The sequence below is a fragment of the Mauremys mutica genome, chromosome 2 (genome assembly GCF_020497125.1).
Source record: "Mauremys mutica isolate MM-2020 ecotype Southern chromosome 2, ASM2049712v1, whole genome shotgun sequence".
In the NCBI taxonomy this organism is placed as follows: Eukaryota; Metazoa; Chordata; order Testudines; family Geoemydidae; genus Mauremys; species Mauremys mutica.
The window spans coordinates 5,651,896-5,665,020 of NC_059073.1; the positions used below are offsets into that span (position 1 = coordinate 5,651,896).

Below are 13,125 nucleotides of genomic sequence, written 5' to 3' on the forward strand. Positions count from 1 at the left end.
GTGGCTGAACAGGAATTCTGGGATACCTCCTTATTCCCTGGAGGACAGGTAAAGCGCTGGTGAGTGTCCACACCTGCTGGGCAGCGCTGGATCACCAGCGCTGCACTCCTTATACCCCTGCCGGGATGGGTTTTCAGCCAGCGCTGCAACCAGGGAGTTGCAGCGCTGGTTGTGCCCTGCAAGTGTGGACGGGGTGTTGTTGCAGCGCTGGAAAGCCTCCACCAGCGCTGCAACTTGTAAGTGTAGCCAAGCCCTAAGATACTACAGGCCACTGGTAGCACCTACAGCACTTTGACGTGAAAAGTTCCAAGTACTCAATAATAACATTATCCTCACAGAGGGGCTGAGTTAAACTGGGGCAGGGAAACAGGAGTCCCCTGAATTTAATACCCGTAAATTCACAAGAGTCTGTTAATGCCTGGAATGAAATGGTAAATGCAGACTGGTTGGCAGCAACAATCCCCTGAGCTCCATCTGCTTAAGGAATGGGCTCCCAAGTGACGTGCTGGAGACGTGGGACCAGGCACTCTCACAGTCTGCAACAGTATCATGCAATGGGCTGCTGGGAAACGGACTGGCAGGTCCTTTCTGTCCCCAGTTCCCTTGAGCCTACGATGGAATAGCCTGCCTCTTCCCTAGGCGGCCTGTAACTCCTCCTGGAAGGCTGGGGGCATTGAACCAGCCGGCTTCCAAGAGGGGTCCATAGTCACCCTGCCTCTTCTCCCCAGCCCAGAGACCGAAGAAGAAATTCGAAGCAGTTTGGAGCGGCAGTTGGGTGTATTTCTGCCCTATCGGGGCCCACTCCAGGGAACAGCAGCAAACGGAACAGCTCCCACCTTTGGAATCCTCCTCTCATCCAGCATCAATCAGTTACCCAAGTCACAAGCCGCTGCAGCGACTTACCTGGCGCCTGAGGGCTGAACCCAGTGCACTAATGTGCCACAAACGTGCAGGTTAACTCTACAGTCCAAGGGCGCAGGTCACACTGCATGCTGGAAGCTGTAACCTCTGCGCCAAGGCTGACGGCAGCCACAGACCACAATGAGAACGCCACAGACAGCACCTTGGTAAGTCCCACATAAAATCAATCAAGGTCGAGGTGCTGTGTCTGTAAGGCCCACTGAAATGCTAAATTTCCTGCTGCCAGGAGACAGCTGAGCACGGCCTCCTTCCTCAGCAGCAGCAGTGTCTCCACCTTCACCCCGGACAGGAGGCCAGCTGTGCTCAACACCAGGCTGCCCAGTATCCCATAGAAATTCATGGTGAAAATGGAAAGGATGAGGATGGTGATGGAGGCCACCATGGTGACAGACTGGGCAACCATGGCCCTGCTCTCTTCACTGAAGTACTCCAAGCCCGTGGCCAGCAGCAGGGCTCCTCCCAGGAGGATGTTGGCAGTGGAGTGGTCACCGTTCAGCCAGTGGAATCCAAAAGCCAGCAAAGGGAGGCCAATGACGGTGGAGACCCAGGTACCGGACTGGGAATCTGCTGCCAAGGTAAGCCCAAGAGGTGTCCAGAAGAAGCCAACTGCTCCCACAAGTGCTGCCAGGGCCTGGAGGAGGAACCCTGCGGCGGCCCCGCGATTTATCTACAAACACACAGAGGCAAGCAATGAGCGGCAGGCCACGGTCACAGGGAACTCAGCAGAACAGACACAAAGCAATAGCTTGGACACCCAGGGTAACAGCCTGAGAATCCATCCCCCCAGCTGGTACCCAGAGTTGCATCACACTGTCAGCGGGAGTCCATCCTTCACCAGCTCCACTGCTTCCTTCCACACACAGCTCCTCACAAAAACATCTTTGCCTGTGTTCCTTCCTTCCTCTAGTGCAACTGTGAAACCCCTTTTGTTCCACTGACAACTGCCCACCCCCAAAGCAGATTCCCCAGCGCCACAGACACTGACGCCGCCTCCTGCCCTCACAAACAGATTCATCCTTCCCCCAGCTTCTGCAAAAAAATCATCTGGAGCTGGTGAAGCAGGTATGCCGCCAAGGACCGAGGAGTCATCCGGTAGAACAGAGCACATTAAACTTGGGCCCCAGGCCTCCTTATCTGACTCTTGACACGTGTAAGCGTTACGCTAACTCGCAATCAAGTGCCACGGGAAGAAACCGGGTAAGTTATCATTGGGCCTGAAAATCTGTTTGTCCAGTAAATATGGGGGCAACCAGACGCGAACGAGGGACAACGCAGATGGCCTTTCGCTCGGTCACAGCGCTAGCGCGCAGTGCGTTGATTTGTTCTCTGCGCTGGCAGTTTCCGTTAACAAGGCCTGTCTCTGGCAGGTGGAAGAACATGAACAGCTGCTCACAGCTGCCACCTGGGCACGGCCATGGTCAGAGGGGCACATTGGTCCCTTCCTGAGCCCTGCGCCTCCCCGACACGATGCTCTGCGGCAATCGCTCTCACCTGGAAAGTGCGGACAGCTGAGCTCAGACACACGGCGCACAGCCCCGCGCTGGGGAAAGCCGTGCCCCACTCCGCGGGCTGGCCAGCCATGGGGGCAGGGGCCCTAGCCAGCCTGAAAGGGAGAGCAGAGAGCTGGGTTACCGGGGGCCCGCAGCGCCCTCCGGCTGCTGAGCAGAGCCCCAGCCCCAGCCGCACAGGCAGGACACGCAACAGCAACTGCCTGGGCCGGGGCAGAGCCGTCAGCTGGGAAACCTCCTGAGAACTTCACGGCCATTGCCCGCCCCGGGGTGCCCCCCCCCGCTCCCAGGCTGGCGCCCCTCCCCCCGGGTACCCCTCCCCCGACCCCTCCGGGTGCCCCTCCCCCCGGGTACCACTCCCCCGCCCCCCAGGGCGCCCCTCCCCCGACCCCCAGGGCGCCCCTCCCCCCGGGTACCCCCCCCCGTGTACCACTCCCCCTCCCCCCACGGCACCCCCCCCCGCGCCCAGGCTGGCGCCCCTCCCCCTGGGTACCCCTCCCCCGATCCCCTCCGGGTGCCCCTCCCCCCGGGTACCACTCCCCCCCCCCCCACGGCGCCCCCCCCGTTCCCGGGCTGGCGCCCCCCCCTCCAGTTACCCCGACCCCCAGGGTGCCCCTCCCCCTGGGTACCCCTCCCCCGACCCCCAGAGCGCCCCACCCTCCGGGTGCCCCTCCCCCCGGGTACCCCTCCCCCGACCCCCAGGGCGCCCCGCCCCTTCCCTCCGGGTACCCCCCGCTCCCGGGCTGGCGTCAGCCCCTAGAGCGCCGCGCCCCCCGCTCCGCGCTCACCGGCCCCCCCACCGCACTTCCGGCACCAGGCGGAGAGCCCGGGCTACAGAGTCCTGGGCTAGAGAGGCGCAAGGGGAGTCACCATAGAGAGGCGCAGAAGGGCCCAGGACTGGGCGCGCTCTGTGCCCGGACACAGGCAGCGCTGCGCTTGGCGCCCCCTGCAGGCGCGGAGGAGTCATGGCAGCCCATCGGGCCGGGCCGGCCCGCCCCGGGCACTGAGCGCCCCCGGCCTGGGGGTCCCCCCATGGGCCGGGCCACCCCGCCCCGGGCACCGAGCGCCCCCGGCCTGGGGGTCCCCCCATGGGCCGGGCCGGCCCGCCCCGGGCACTGAGCGCCCCCGGCCTGGGGGTCCCCCCATGGGCCGGGCCGGCCCGCCCCGGGCACTGAGCGCCCCCGGCCTGGGGGACCCCCCCATGGGCCACTCTCCCCCTCGGGGGCATCAGCCCCCCCGCAGCCTCAGGGCTGGAAAAGCCTCTCTGCCCCCAGGCAGCCTCCCCCCGCCCATCCCTGGGCGTCCCGCTGCCGGGACCTGCCTGCCCAGGGCCCGGCCCGGCCCGGCCCGGCCCTGCGGCTGCCCCCGCTCCCTCCCCGCCCGGCTCCTCGGCCTCGCAGGCGGCGCAGCTTCGGGGAGGTGCCGGGCAGCGCTGCCCCGCCCCGCTCCTTCCTTCCTTCCAGCCCGGCCCGGCCCCCGGTGCGCTCCGGCCTCCGCGCCTCCCTGCCCGGCTCCGCACCCGCAGCGCCGGTTCCGCTCCTGTGGCTGCCGCTGCTCCTGGTTCCCTGCGCCTAGACCCGGCTCCGAGCCCCGGCCGCGCTGCCCCTCGCGCTGGTCCCTGCTCTGAGCTCCGCTGCCTGCCGGGGGCCTGCCCGGTGTGGGTCCCCGTTCTGGGGAGTGTCTGCCCCCTGCTCCTCCGTGCCCAGCCCCCGGGGCACCCCCCATCTCTGCCCAGTCCCTGGGACACCCCCCATCTCTGCACCCCTCTTCTGTGCCCAGCTCCCGGGGCACCCCCCATCTCTGCACCCCTCTTCTGTGCCCAGCCCCTGGGACACCCCCATCTGTGCACCCCCCAGTGCACCCCTCTTCTGTGCCCACTTCCCTGGGACACCCCCCATCTCTGCACCCCTCTTCTGTGCCCAGCCCCCGGGGCACCCCCCAGTGCACCCCTCTTCTGTGCCCACTTCCCTGGGACACCCCCCATCTGTGCACCCCTCTTCTGTGCCCAGCCCCCGGGGCACCCCCCATCTGTGCCCCCCCAGTGCACCCCTCTTCTGTGCCCACTTCCCTGGGACACCCCCCATCTCTGCACCCCTCTTCTGTGCCCAGCCCCCGGGGCACCCCCCAGTGCACCCCTCTTCTGTGCCCACTTCCCTGGGACACCCCCCATCTGTGCACCCCTCTTCTGTGCCCAGTCCCAGGGCACCCCCCATCTCTGCACCCCTCTTCTGTGCCCAGCTCCCAGGGCATCCCCCATCTCTGCACCCCTCTTCTGTGCCCAGCCCCCGGGGCACCACCCATCTGTGCCCAGTCCCTGGGACACCCCCCATCTGTGCACCCCTCTTCTGTGCCCAGCCCCTGGGACACCCCCCATCTGTGCACCCCTCTTCTGTGCCCACTTCCCTGGGACACTCCCCATCTCTGCACCCCCCATCTGTGCCCAGCCCCCGGGACACTCCCCATCTGTGCCCAGCCCCTGCAGAGATTCCCAGCTCGTGCCCATGGGCATTGCCAGGTTGGCAGATGTGATTAAGGAGGAGGCTGCGGAGGCCGTGAGCTCATTCCCTCTGCGGCAGTATCGAGGTGAGCGCCCCTCAGCTCTTCCCCAGCCTGGAGCACGGCGCCTCCTGCTGCCCCCGCGGCGGCAGGGGCCTGGGGGCAGATGGGGATTCGGAGCGCAGAGGAGGGTGGCAGAGGCTGAGATCGCCTGGGAATGGTGTGGGTAGTGGCTGGGGACATGCCAGGCAATGGGGAGGGGGGTGAATGGGGAAGGAGCCCTGGGGGGTGGCATGGAAGAGGAGGAGTGAGACTCCCCAGGCAGGCAGTTCCAGGGAGCCAGCCCCTTGGGACAGGATGGGGGGGGGGGCGGAGCGATGCCTGTTCCTGGGGGAATAACCCGGCTGTTCCCCTGGCTTCCCAGACCGCGTCATAGCCCTGGACGCATCCATTGCCATTTACCAGTTCCGCACGGCCATGCCGAAGCTCTTCAACCGCAACGGGGAGAACATCAGGTGAGTGGCCTGTGCCCCCGCAGTGCCCGGCTTCCCCAGGGCAGCTCCCTGCCCCCAGAGCCCCGAGGCAGCCCCAGCTCCGCGGTGTCGCTCGCTCACTCACACGCTGACGTGCAGTGCCGGGGGCCCAGCGGGGACAGGTCAGTGGCCTGATGGCTTGTGTGCGGGATTCGGAGCCAAGAGCCCCTGGGGCCTGCCCTCAGCCTTGCCACGGACTTGCTGGGTGGCTTTGGGCAGCCCCCGGCCCGTGGCTCCGTGCGTGGGGCTAAGGCTGCTGACACCCTCACGTGGAAGCTGAGAGGCAGCTGTGTCGTGCCGGGCCTGCACCCACATGGGCTTCCCGCGTTCTGTTGGAGCGGCTCCCGCTGCCAGGCTCTCGGTCCCGCGTGGCGCACGGGCCGTGGTGGCAAGCCGCAGGCTTTTGTCTCAGTCACTTGCAGGGGCTGTTTTACCGGACGCTGCATCTCCTGGAAAATGGCATCAAACCGGTGTTTGTCTTTGACGGGCGGCCCCCTGACCTCAAACAGCCACTGGTCGGTATCAGAGACGTGCTGGGATGTTTGTTAATGGCGCTGGGTGGGCTGTGCCTTTAAGGGCTGAGCTTCCTGGATAGAGAGTCCAGGCGGGGAGCTTGTTGTTAGGTCACTTACATGCGGGAGTGGCCCCAGGCGCAGTACTGTAAGCAGAGCTCCTGCGAGCACTGTGTGATCCCTGAACACGGCAGAGGGGACAGAACATGCAGCAATGGGGGCAGGGCGGGGGTGGGGATACCCGGCTGATCAGGGGGCGCTGCTGGAACTGGGACAGGGGCAGATGTTCTCTGTCCCAGCCAGTGGGGGACGCTGCAGGGCCCGGGGTGAGAAGGGGACGCGCAGATCCTTGTAACAGATTCCTTTCCTTGCAGCTGGCCAGGCGGGCGGAGGCTGCCGGGGCTAGGAGAGATGCTGCAGGTAAATGCCCAAGCCCGTGGGATTCTGCCGTGCCGCATTGTAAAGCAGCTGGGGTCCCTGGCTCACCTCATCTGCCCTGCCCCAACTAGGGTGATCAGATGAGAGGGAGAAAATATCGGGACACATCGGGGGGGGCGGGGGTGTCTGCCGGCAGAGCAAAAAAAAAAAAAAAAAAGGCCGAGTGCTGCTGGCGGAACGAAATCTTGGGACAAATTGTGTCCCGACCAAAAATCGGTCGTGACGCGGGACAAACACCTAAATATCGGGACGGTCCCGAATCGGGATGTCTGGTCACCCTAGCCCCAAGCGGGCCCTCCCCCGGCCCTGCCTCAGAGAGCTCCCTGGGCCCGGCAGGGCCAGCGTTACCTTCTCCAGCAGCAGTAGTCAGTGGCCCCTGTCCGGGTGCCAGGCCTAGATCAGGGCCTTCGTTGTCCAGGCCTGGGGTCCGGTTTGGACATGCAGCGCCTGTTTGCAGCAGCAGGGGGCACTGGAACTGGTCCCGGGGCGAACCCCTGACCCACATTCCTCCGCTGGTTACAGAGTCCGGCCGGGCTGAAAACCTGCCGCGGCCCCTGAAGCAGGATTGCGAGACCCTGCTGAGCTACCTGGGTGTGCCATATGTGCAGGTAACACGGAGCGGGACAGCACGGGGTTGGGTCCCCCGTGGGTCACGGGGGCAGCTGTCCGGGCTCCCCAGGAGAAGGGAGAGGCCCCTGTGCTTGGGCGAAGCCGGTTGCTTTGGTTGCAGTTTCTTGCTCTGCAGGGCTGGCCCGGGTGGCTCTGCTGGCCAGAGGGTCCATGGCTGAGTGTGACAGAGCTGCAGGGTATCGCTGTTGGAGATGGGGGTTATTTATCTAGGGCCTACACAAAGTGCTGTTGGGAGGGACACGGACCCTTGACAGAAGCAAAGCAGTTGCTGTGATTTAAAGGAAGCAGTGAAAGCTGGTCTGAGCGGGGAAGGGGGAGGAGCGGCCGTGTGCCCCCGGAAGGTCCCCACGGGGATGCTAGCAGAGCCGCTCTCTGTACCTGTGCGCAGGCTCCGGCTGAGGCAGAAGCCACCTGCGCAGCTCTGGTGAAGTCTGGCAAGGTTTGGTGCACAGCCACGGAGGACATGGACGCGCTGCCTTTCGGGAGCCTCCGCCTGATCCGCCACCTGAGCTCCAAGAACAACTGGTGAGTGGCGGGGGGCCGGGCAGGGGCCTTGGCGGGTCTGAGCCCTGCAGGGGGCCGTGGTGGAGAGAGGGGGATCCGGGAGCTGCTGGCACCGGGGAACTCGGGGATGTTCCAGAAGACTGGCATGAAGCTCATATGCCAGGATTTTAAAGGGGCAAACAGGATGAGCAGGGTAATTATAGGCCTGTCAGGCTGACGGCCATCCTGGGCAAGGGAATGCAGCGGCTGAAACGGGACGCAGGTACTAAAGCATGAAAGGAGGGTGATCGAATGAACCCAATCCGCACGGGTCTGGGGAAACCAGATCCTGTCAGACTCACTCGGTGTCTTTTCTGACCAGATGACAAGTCTGGCTGACAAAGGTGATAGCGCTGGCGTAACAGACTTACACTCCTGAAGGCGTTTGGCCTTGTCCTGCATGTCGGTTTGATGAAGAAACTAGAACGATATAAAATGAACGTGGCACACAGTGAGCACATTAAAAACTGGCCAAGTGACAGTCTCAAAATGTAACGGAAGCCAGGGACTCCCCGCTGAGCGGGTGTTCGTAGTGAGGCCGCACAGGGATTGGTTCTTGGCCCTAGGCTATTTAACATTTTTATCAATGACCTGGAGGAAAACATAAAACCGTCCCTGACAAAGTTTGCAGGTGACACGACGATTGTGGGAGTGGGAAGTAACAGAACTGGTCGTTGACACAGAGCGATCGGATCACTGGTGAGCTGGGCACAAGCAAACAACAATACGACCAGACGTAAAGACGTACGTCTAGGGCCGAAGACTGTCGGCCATACTCACTGGGTGGGGACTCTGTGCTGGGAGGTTTGGCGGTGGGGGTGGATAACCAGCTGAACATGAGCTCCCGGGCGACACTGTGGCCAAAAGGGCTCATGCAGTCCTGCGAGGTGAACACGGGAATCTCGAGGAGCCGAGCTTATTTCACCTCTGCATGTGGCCCTGGTGCGAGTGCTGCAGGAATCCTGCGTCCAGTTCTGGTGGCCACAATTCGCAAAGGCTGGTGATAAATTGGAGAGGGGTCAGAGAAGAGCCACGAGGATGATTGAAGGATTAGAAAACGTATTTTCTAGTGAGAGACTCCAGGAGCTCCAGCTATTACCTTATCAAAGAGCAGGTGAAGGGGTGACCTGACCAGTACGTCCGTGGGAACAGAGGTTTGACAGCGGGTTTGTCAGCCCAGCAGACTAAAGTCTAACATGAGCCAGTGGCTGGAGGCTGAAACTAGACAAATTCAGACTGGGCGTAAGGGGCAGGTTTTTAACAGTGAGGCTTAAAACCATGAACCCCTGGAGCAGCAGCCCAAGGCTGTGGTGGATTCTCTCACAGGCCGTATTTAAATCTAAGAGCTCTGCCCCGGGTTTGTGCTACACTGCACATGCCGAGCTCGCTCCCACGCAGGGGATGGCGGCGCGGCTCTGGGGATGCCGCAGAGGAAGCCGGGCAGGAATGGGGGCTTGGCGGGGGGAGGGTGCCCCAGGAGGGTGCCCAGGCCTCACGCTGCCCTCCGTCTCTTGCAGTGAAGTAGAAGAGTTTTCGCTGCCTGACATCCTGCAGAAGCTGGACATGACTCAGGAGCAGGTGGGGATGGACTGATGGATTTTGGGGTGTTGGGGTAGCGCTGTGGGGCCCCCTGGACAGCACAACCCCCTGTACTCGCTGCTGCCCAGACACAGAACAGCGACCAGCCCCGCCCAGAGCTGGAATCCGAGAATAGGAGACACCGGGTGGCAGCAGACAGCCCGACGGGCCGCCCAGGGGAACGGAGCCGACGCTGGCCAGCAGGAGTGATTCACCGTTCCCTTGGGCTGCCTGTTGGTCTGGGGCACGTTGACCCGGTGGGGAGGGACCGTGCTGGTGAGGAGTGTAACGCTGCCTGCCATGACTCCAGGGCGTGAGTGCCGGGAACCCGGCCCAGCCCCACATCGGCTGTGAGTTCTGTGTTCGATTTCACCCACCAGTTACCAGGTGTGAGCTCCTCAGCCCCACAACAGGGGAGTCACAGACAGGCCTGTGGGTGCCCCCCTCTGTCCTGCCACCTGTGTGATAGCCGGGCCCTTCCCCCAAGGATACAGCAACAGTCAGGTTACGCCCTGTCCCAAAGGCCCCGTCCTCACCCCCGGGCCCTGCGCTTCAGCTCTCACACCAAAGCCCCCGCTAGTAGCCAGCCCTATAACAAGCTGTCGAAAGCTCCATTACATGGGAAAGGAAACAGGAGGGTTCTTGGCGAGGTTCCGCAGGGAAGCACAGACACACACCGGAGTTACAGTCACAAGCTCCCAAAGGGAATCGAAGCGTCTATCACATGCAAGCTCCATACGTCCTTTCAGGCTGACCCAGGCTGAGCACTGGGGATCTCCTGCTTCTGCCTAGAAACCTGCCCCTCCAGAGTCCAAGCGGAGCATCATCATTTTCCCCCCCCCCGGGGGTTTATCCCCCTCCCCCCACGTGCTCTGAGCTGCAAACTCAGCTGATGGGAGGAAACCACTTGCAGGACTCAGCTTCATGGGGGCACAGTAGGTATCGATGGGCCCTTCCCTGTGGGGCAGGACATGACACCTCCCGCTGGAGCCAGCAGGTCACACTGGTTAGTGCCTCTCTCCTGCCTGGGGAGTTACAGGGTCACAGAGGCTCCCAATCCAACCGCTCAGCTGTTCCCCGGCACCGGGGGATACGGGTGTTACCCGTGAGATTGATGCCGGCAGGATTCCATGAAGGCTAAACACCGTCTTCCCATGCTAACACCTGCTTGAACAATACTACCCCCAGGTGGGCCAGGCTGGGCAGCCGCGTATTTGTCAGGGTTCGGTTGTGGCCGCTGCTCTGCCAGCCTCTCCGGGATGCGGGGGGTGGACAGGGACGGGGCGGGTGGCCCCCCAGCTAACCCCCCCGGTGATGGCCGCCTTCTGCTCCCTCTCCTCGGGCCGGGCCCGTCCTGGGGCAGTTCGTGGACCTGTGCATCCTGCTGGGCTGTGATTACTGTGGCAAGATCTGGCGGCTGGGCCCCAAAAAGGCCCTCAAGCTGCTGCAGCAACATGGGACCATCGAGCAGGTTCTCCAGAACATCGACCCCCAGGTACCGGGGGCGGGGCCGTGTGCTGCAGTGGGGGGGGTGAGCAGGGGAGGGGGGCTGGGGGGGCCGTACAGCTGCGCTGTCGGTGGGCAGGGCCAGGAGGGGTGACTGCCAGCGAGAGCCAGGTAGAGGGGGATGCCCGGGAAGTGGGCAAAGGAGCAGGGCTGGTTGGAGGGAACGACCCCCACGCGCCCTGGGGAAGGGAGCAGCAGTGACCCTCCGCCGGCCTGCGCTCCTGCGGTGTTGCTATGCACTGGTAACCAGCTGCTGGTCCCTCCCCAGAGGTGGGTGCATTGCAGCGTGGCCGCCAACGTGCTTTGGGATCCTTTGGGGGCACAGGGTGCTGCTGGCTTGTAAGCTGCTGCTGTTACAGAAGCACCCGCTGCCCGCCAGCTGGGACCTGGAGGGAGCTCGCCGGCTCTTCCTGCAGCCGGAGGTGGCCGACCCGGGCCGGATAACGCTGGAGTGGCGCGACCCCGACCCAGAGGGGCTGGTGCGGTTCCTCGCCCATGAGAAGCACATGAAGTCAGTGCCGCCCTGTCGGGATGGGGGGCAGGCGGGCGGCCTCGAACGGGGTGGAGTCCTGTGTGTGATGAGTTCGGGGGGGGGGGGTCTCGATTCATTGTGTGGCTGCCCCCAATCAGACCCCACAGCTGGCAGCCTCAGTACTGAAGCCAGCAGCTGCACAGGGCTTGGAGACTCACCCGCTCTCCCGCCCACAGGGGGGACGTCCAGGGCGGGATGGGGGGAGGTGGGGCACGTCTCCAGTGCTCCCAGCCTGGCACCTTTCGCACCAACATGGAGCTCACTCTGTGGCACCAGCAGACTCCCCCCCCTCCCCCTTTGGGGGCGACAGTCAGAGCGCCCCACACGAGTCTCCAGGCCCTGTGTGACTCTCAGAGCCCCGGAGAGGCTGGACGCGGCCTTGGCGGTGGAGCAGATTTACTGCAGGGTCATTGGACACGGAGCTCGGGAAGCCCCCAGGCCCCCTGTAGCGGGGAGCTCGGGGAGCAGGCCTGGCGCTGAGCCACTTCTGCTGAGATCCTGGCACGGGGTGGGGGGGGGGGTGTGTGCTTAGGGGATTCTCCCCAACCCCCCTTGGTTTCCGTTCCTCTCGCTGTGATGCCCCCCTGGTCCAGATCCCCTCCAGGCCCTGCCCCCCCCCCCCCCGCTGACCCGAGCTCTGTTTCCAGCGAGGCGCGGGTGTGCCGGCGGCTGCAGCGGTGGCAGGAGGCCCAGCCCAAGCCCCAGGAGGCCCAGCCCAAGCAGCGAGCGCCCGGGGAGGGCAGGAGGCAGCAGAAGCTGGGCGAGTTCTTCCCAGCCAGCAAACGGGCACGTCCGCCGCAGGTAAGGGGTGTGTGTGCCAGGCCCCTGGCACCGGGGGGGCCCGAGGGATGGCGCAGGGGGTCATCCTGCGTATGGGTCGAGATCTGCAAGCAGCACTGAGCAGGGTCTTCACTGTGCCAGTCGTGTGTGTGAGGAGGGGTGGGGGTGGGGGCCAGGCCTGGCGCTAGCCACCCGGGTTCCTCATGGCCCTACACGGATCCCTTTGCTTCCAGCCCTGCCCCCATTGGTCCCAGCCAGCAGGGGCCTGGGCACGTATCAGTCTGGCCGCCCTCTCTGCTGGGGGCTGCCCTTGCATCGACAGGACCCAGACAGTGAGACGAGCTGCTCTGATCTCGGCCACTTTCCTTCCCCAGGTGCCCGGCCCCCGGCCCAGCAGGAAGAGACAGAAACCGCAGGCAGAGATGCCCGGGGAAGCAGGCAGCCCGGAGCTGGGGAAGTGAGATGCTGCCTCGCTCCTGCTCCTGCCACAGCGCCCATACACTGCCGTCTGCTCTGCCCCAGGCCTTCTGCCAGCCACGCCCAGTGGGCAGCCGGGGCAACGTGCCAGGAGCCCAGTGGCTGCACCTGATGGGCGCAGACGGAACCAGATCGCAGCCGCTCTCCACTTTAACGCCCAGGTGCAGGCCATGCTCCAGCATGCAATACGGCCCAGACGAGGCACTGCATGCTGGGAGCTGCAGTCTCTGCCGGCTGCCCACTGGCACTGTCCTTAGGAGACTGGGGGTGTGTGTGTGTGTGTGTGTGAGAGAGAGAGAGAGAGAGATGTGGGGCAGGAACAGCCGGCTGGACAGATTGGTTCAGTAGCCCCATCCTGAGAGCTCCAACAGATTCTGCGGGTTGGGAGTGAGGGGCACTGGCAGAGCTGGGGGGGAGCCCAGGGCTGGGATAGGGGGCTGTGGATCGGGAGTGAGGGGCACCGGCAGAGCTGGGGGGAGCCCAGGGCTGGGATAGGGGGCTGCGGGTCGGGAGTGAGGGGCACTGGCAGAGCTGGGGGGGGAGCCCAGGGCTGGGATAGGGGGCTGTGGATCGGGAGTGAGGGGCACTGGCAGAGCTGGGGGGGAGCCCAGGGCTGGGATAGGGGGCTGTGGATCGGGAGTGAGGGGCACTGGCAGAGCTGGGGGGAGCCC

At 64.3% G+C, this 13,125-nt stretch overlaps 2 protein-coding genes across 5 annotated transcripts; one reads left to right on the forward strand and one right to left on the reverse strand.

Annotated features, from left to right (window-relative positions):
- Positions 1-255: 255 nt before the first annotated feature.
- On the reverse strand, positions 256-3,440 carry LOC123364357. Its single transcript, XM_045006419.1, has 3 exons — positions 3,218-3,440; positions 2,413-2,524; positions 256-1,588 (listed from the first exon to the last, which is right to left on the reverse strand). The coding sequence occupies exons 1-3, from the start codon at positions 3,394-3,396 to the stop codon at positions 1,085-1,087; spliced, it is 795 nt and encodes a 264-aa protein (XP_044862354.1). The 5' UTR covers positions 3,397-3,440; the 3' UTR covers positions 256-1,084.
- Positions 3,441-3,813: 373 nt separating this feature from the next.
- On the forward strand, positions 3,814-12,714 carry LOC123364355 (flap endonuclease 1-like). 4 transcript variants are annotated; one of them, XM_045006412.1, is made up of 12 exons: positions 3,814-4,197; positions 4,892-5,012; positions 5,350-5,440; positions 5,871-5,973; positions 6,345-6,390; positions 6,931-7,016; positions 7,427-7,563; positions 9,099-9,159; positions 10,523-10,654; positions 11,025-11,176; positions 11,845-11,998; positions 12,352-12,714. In XM_045006412.1, the coding sequence occupies exons 2-12, from the start codon at positions 4,931-4,933 to the stop codon at positions 12,436-12,438; spliced, it is 1,131 nt and encodes a 376-aa protein (XP_044862347.1). In that variant the 5' UTR covers positions 3,814-4,197; positions 4,892-4,930; the 3' UTR covers positions 12,439-12,714. The 4 variants fall into 4 exon arrangements, with proteins under 4 accessions (XP_044862347.1, XP_044862349.1, XP_044862346.1 ...); XM_045006414.1 differs by having other exon boundaries at positions 4,183-4,192; positions 4,887-5,012; XM_045006411.1 differs by lacking the exon at positions 3,814-4,197 and adding an exon at positions 4,224-4,279 and having other exon boundaries at positions 4,887-5,012.
- The last annotated feature ends 411 nt before the right edge of the window (positions 12,715-13,125 follow it).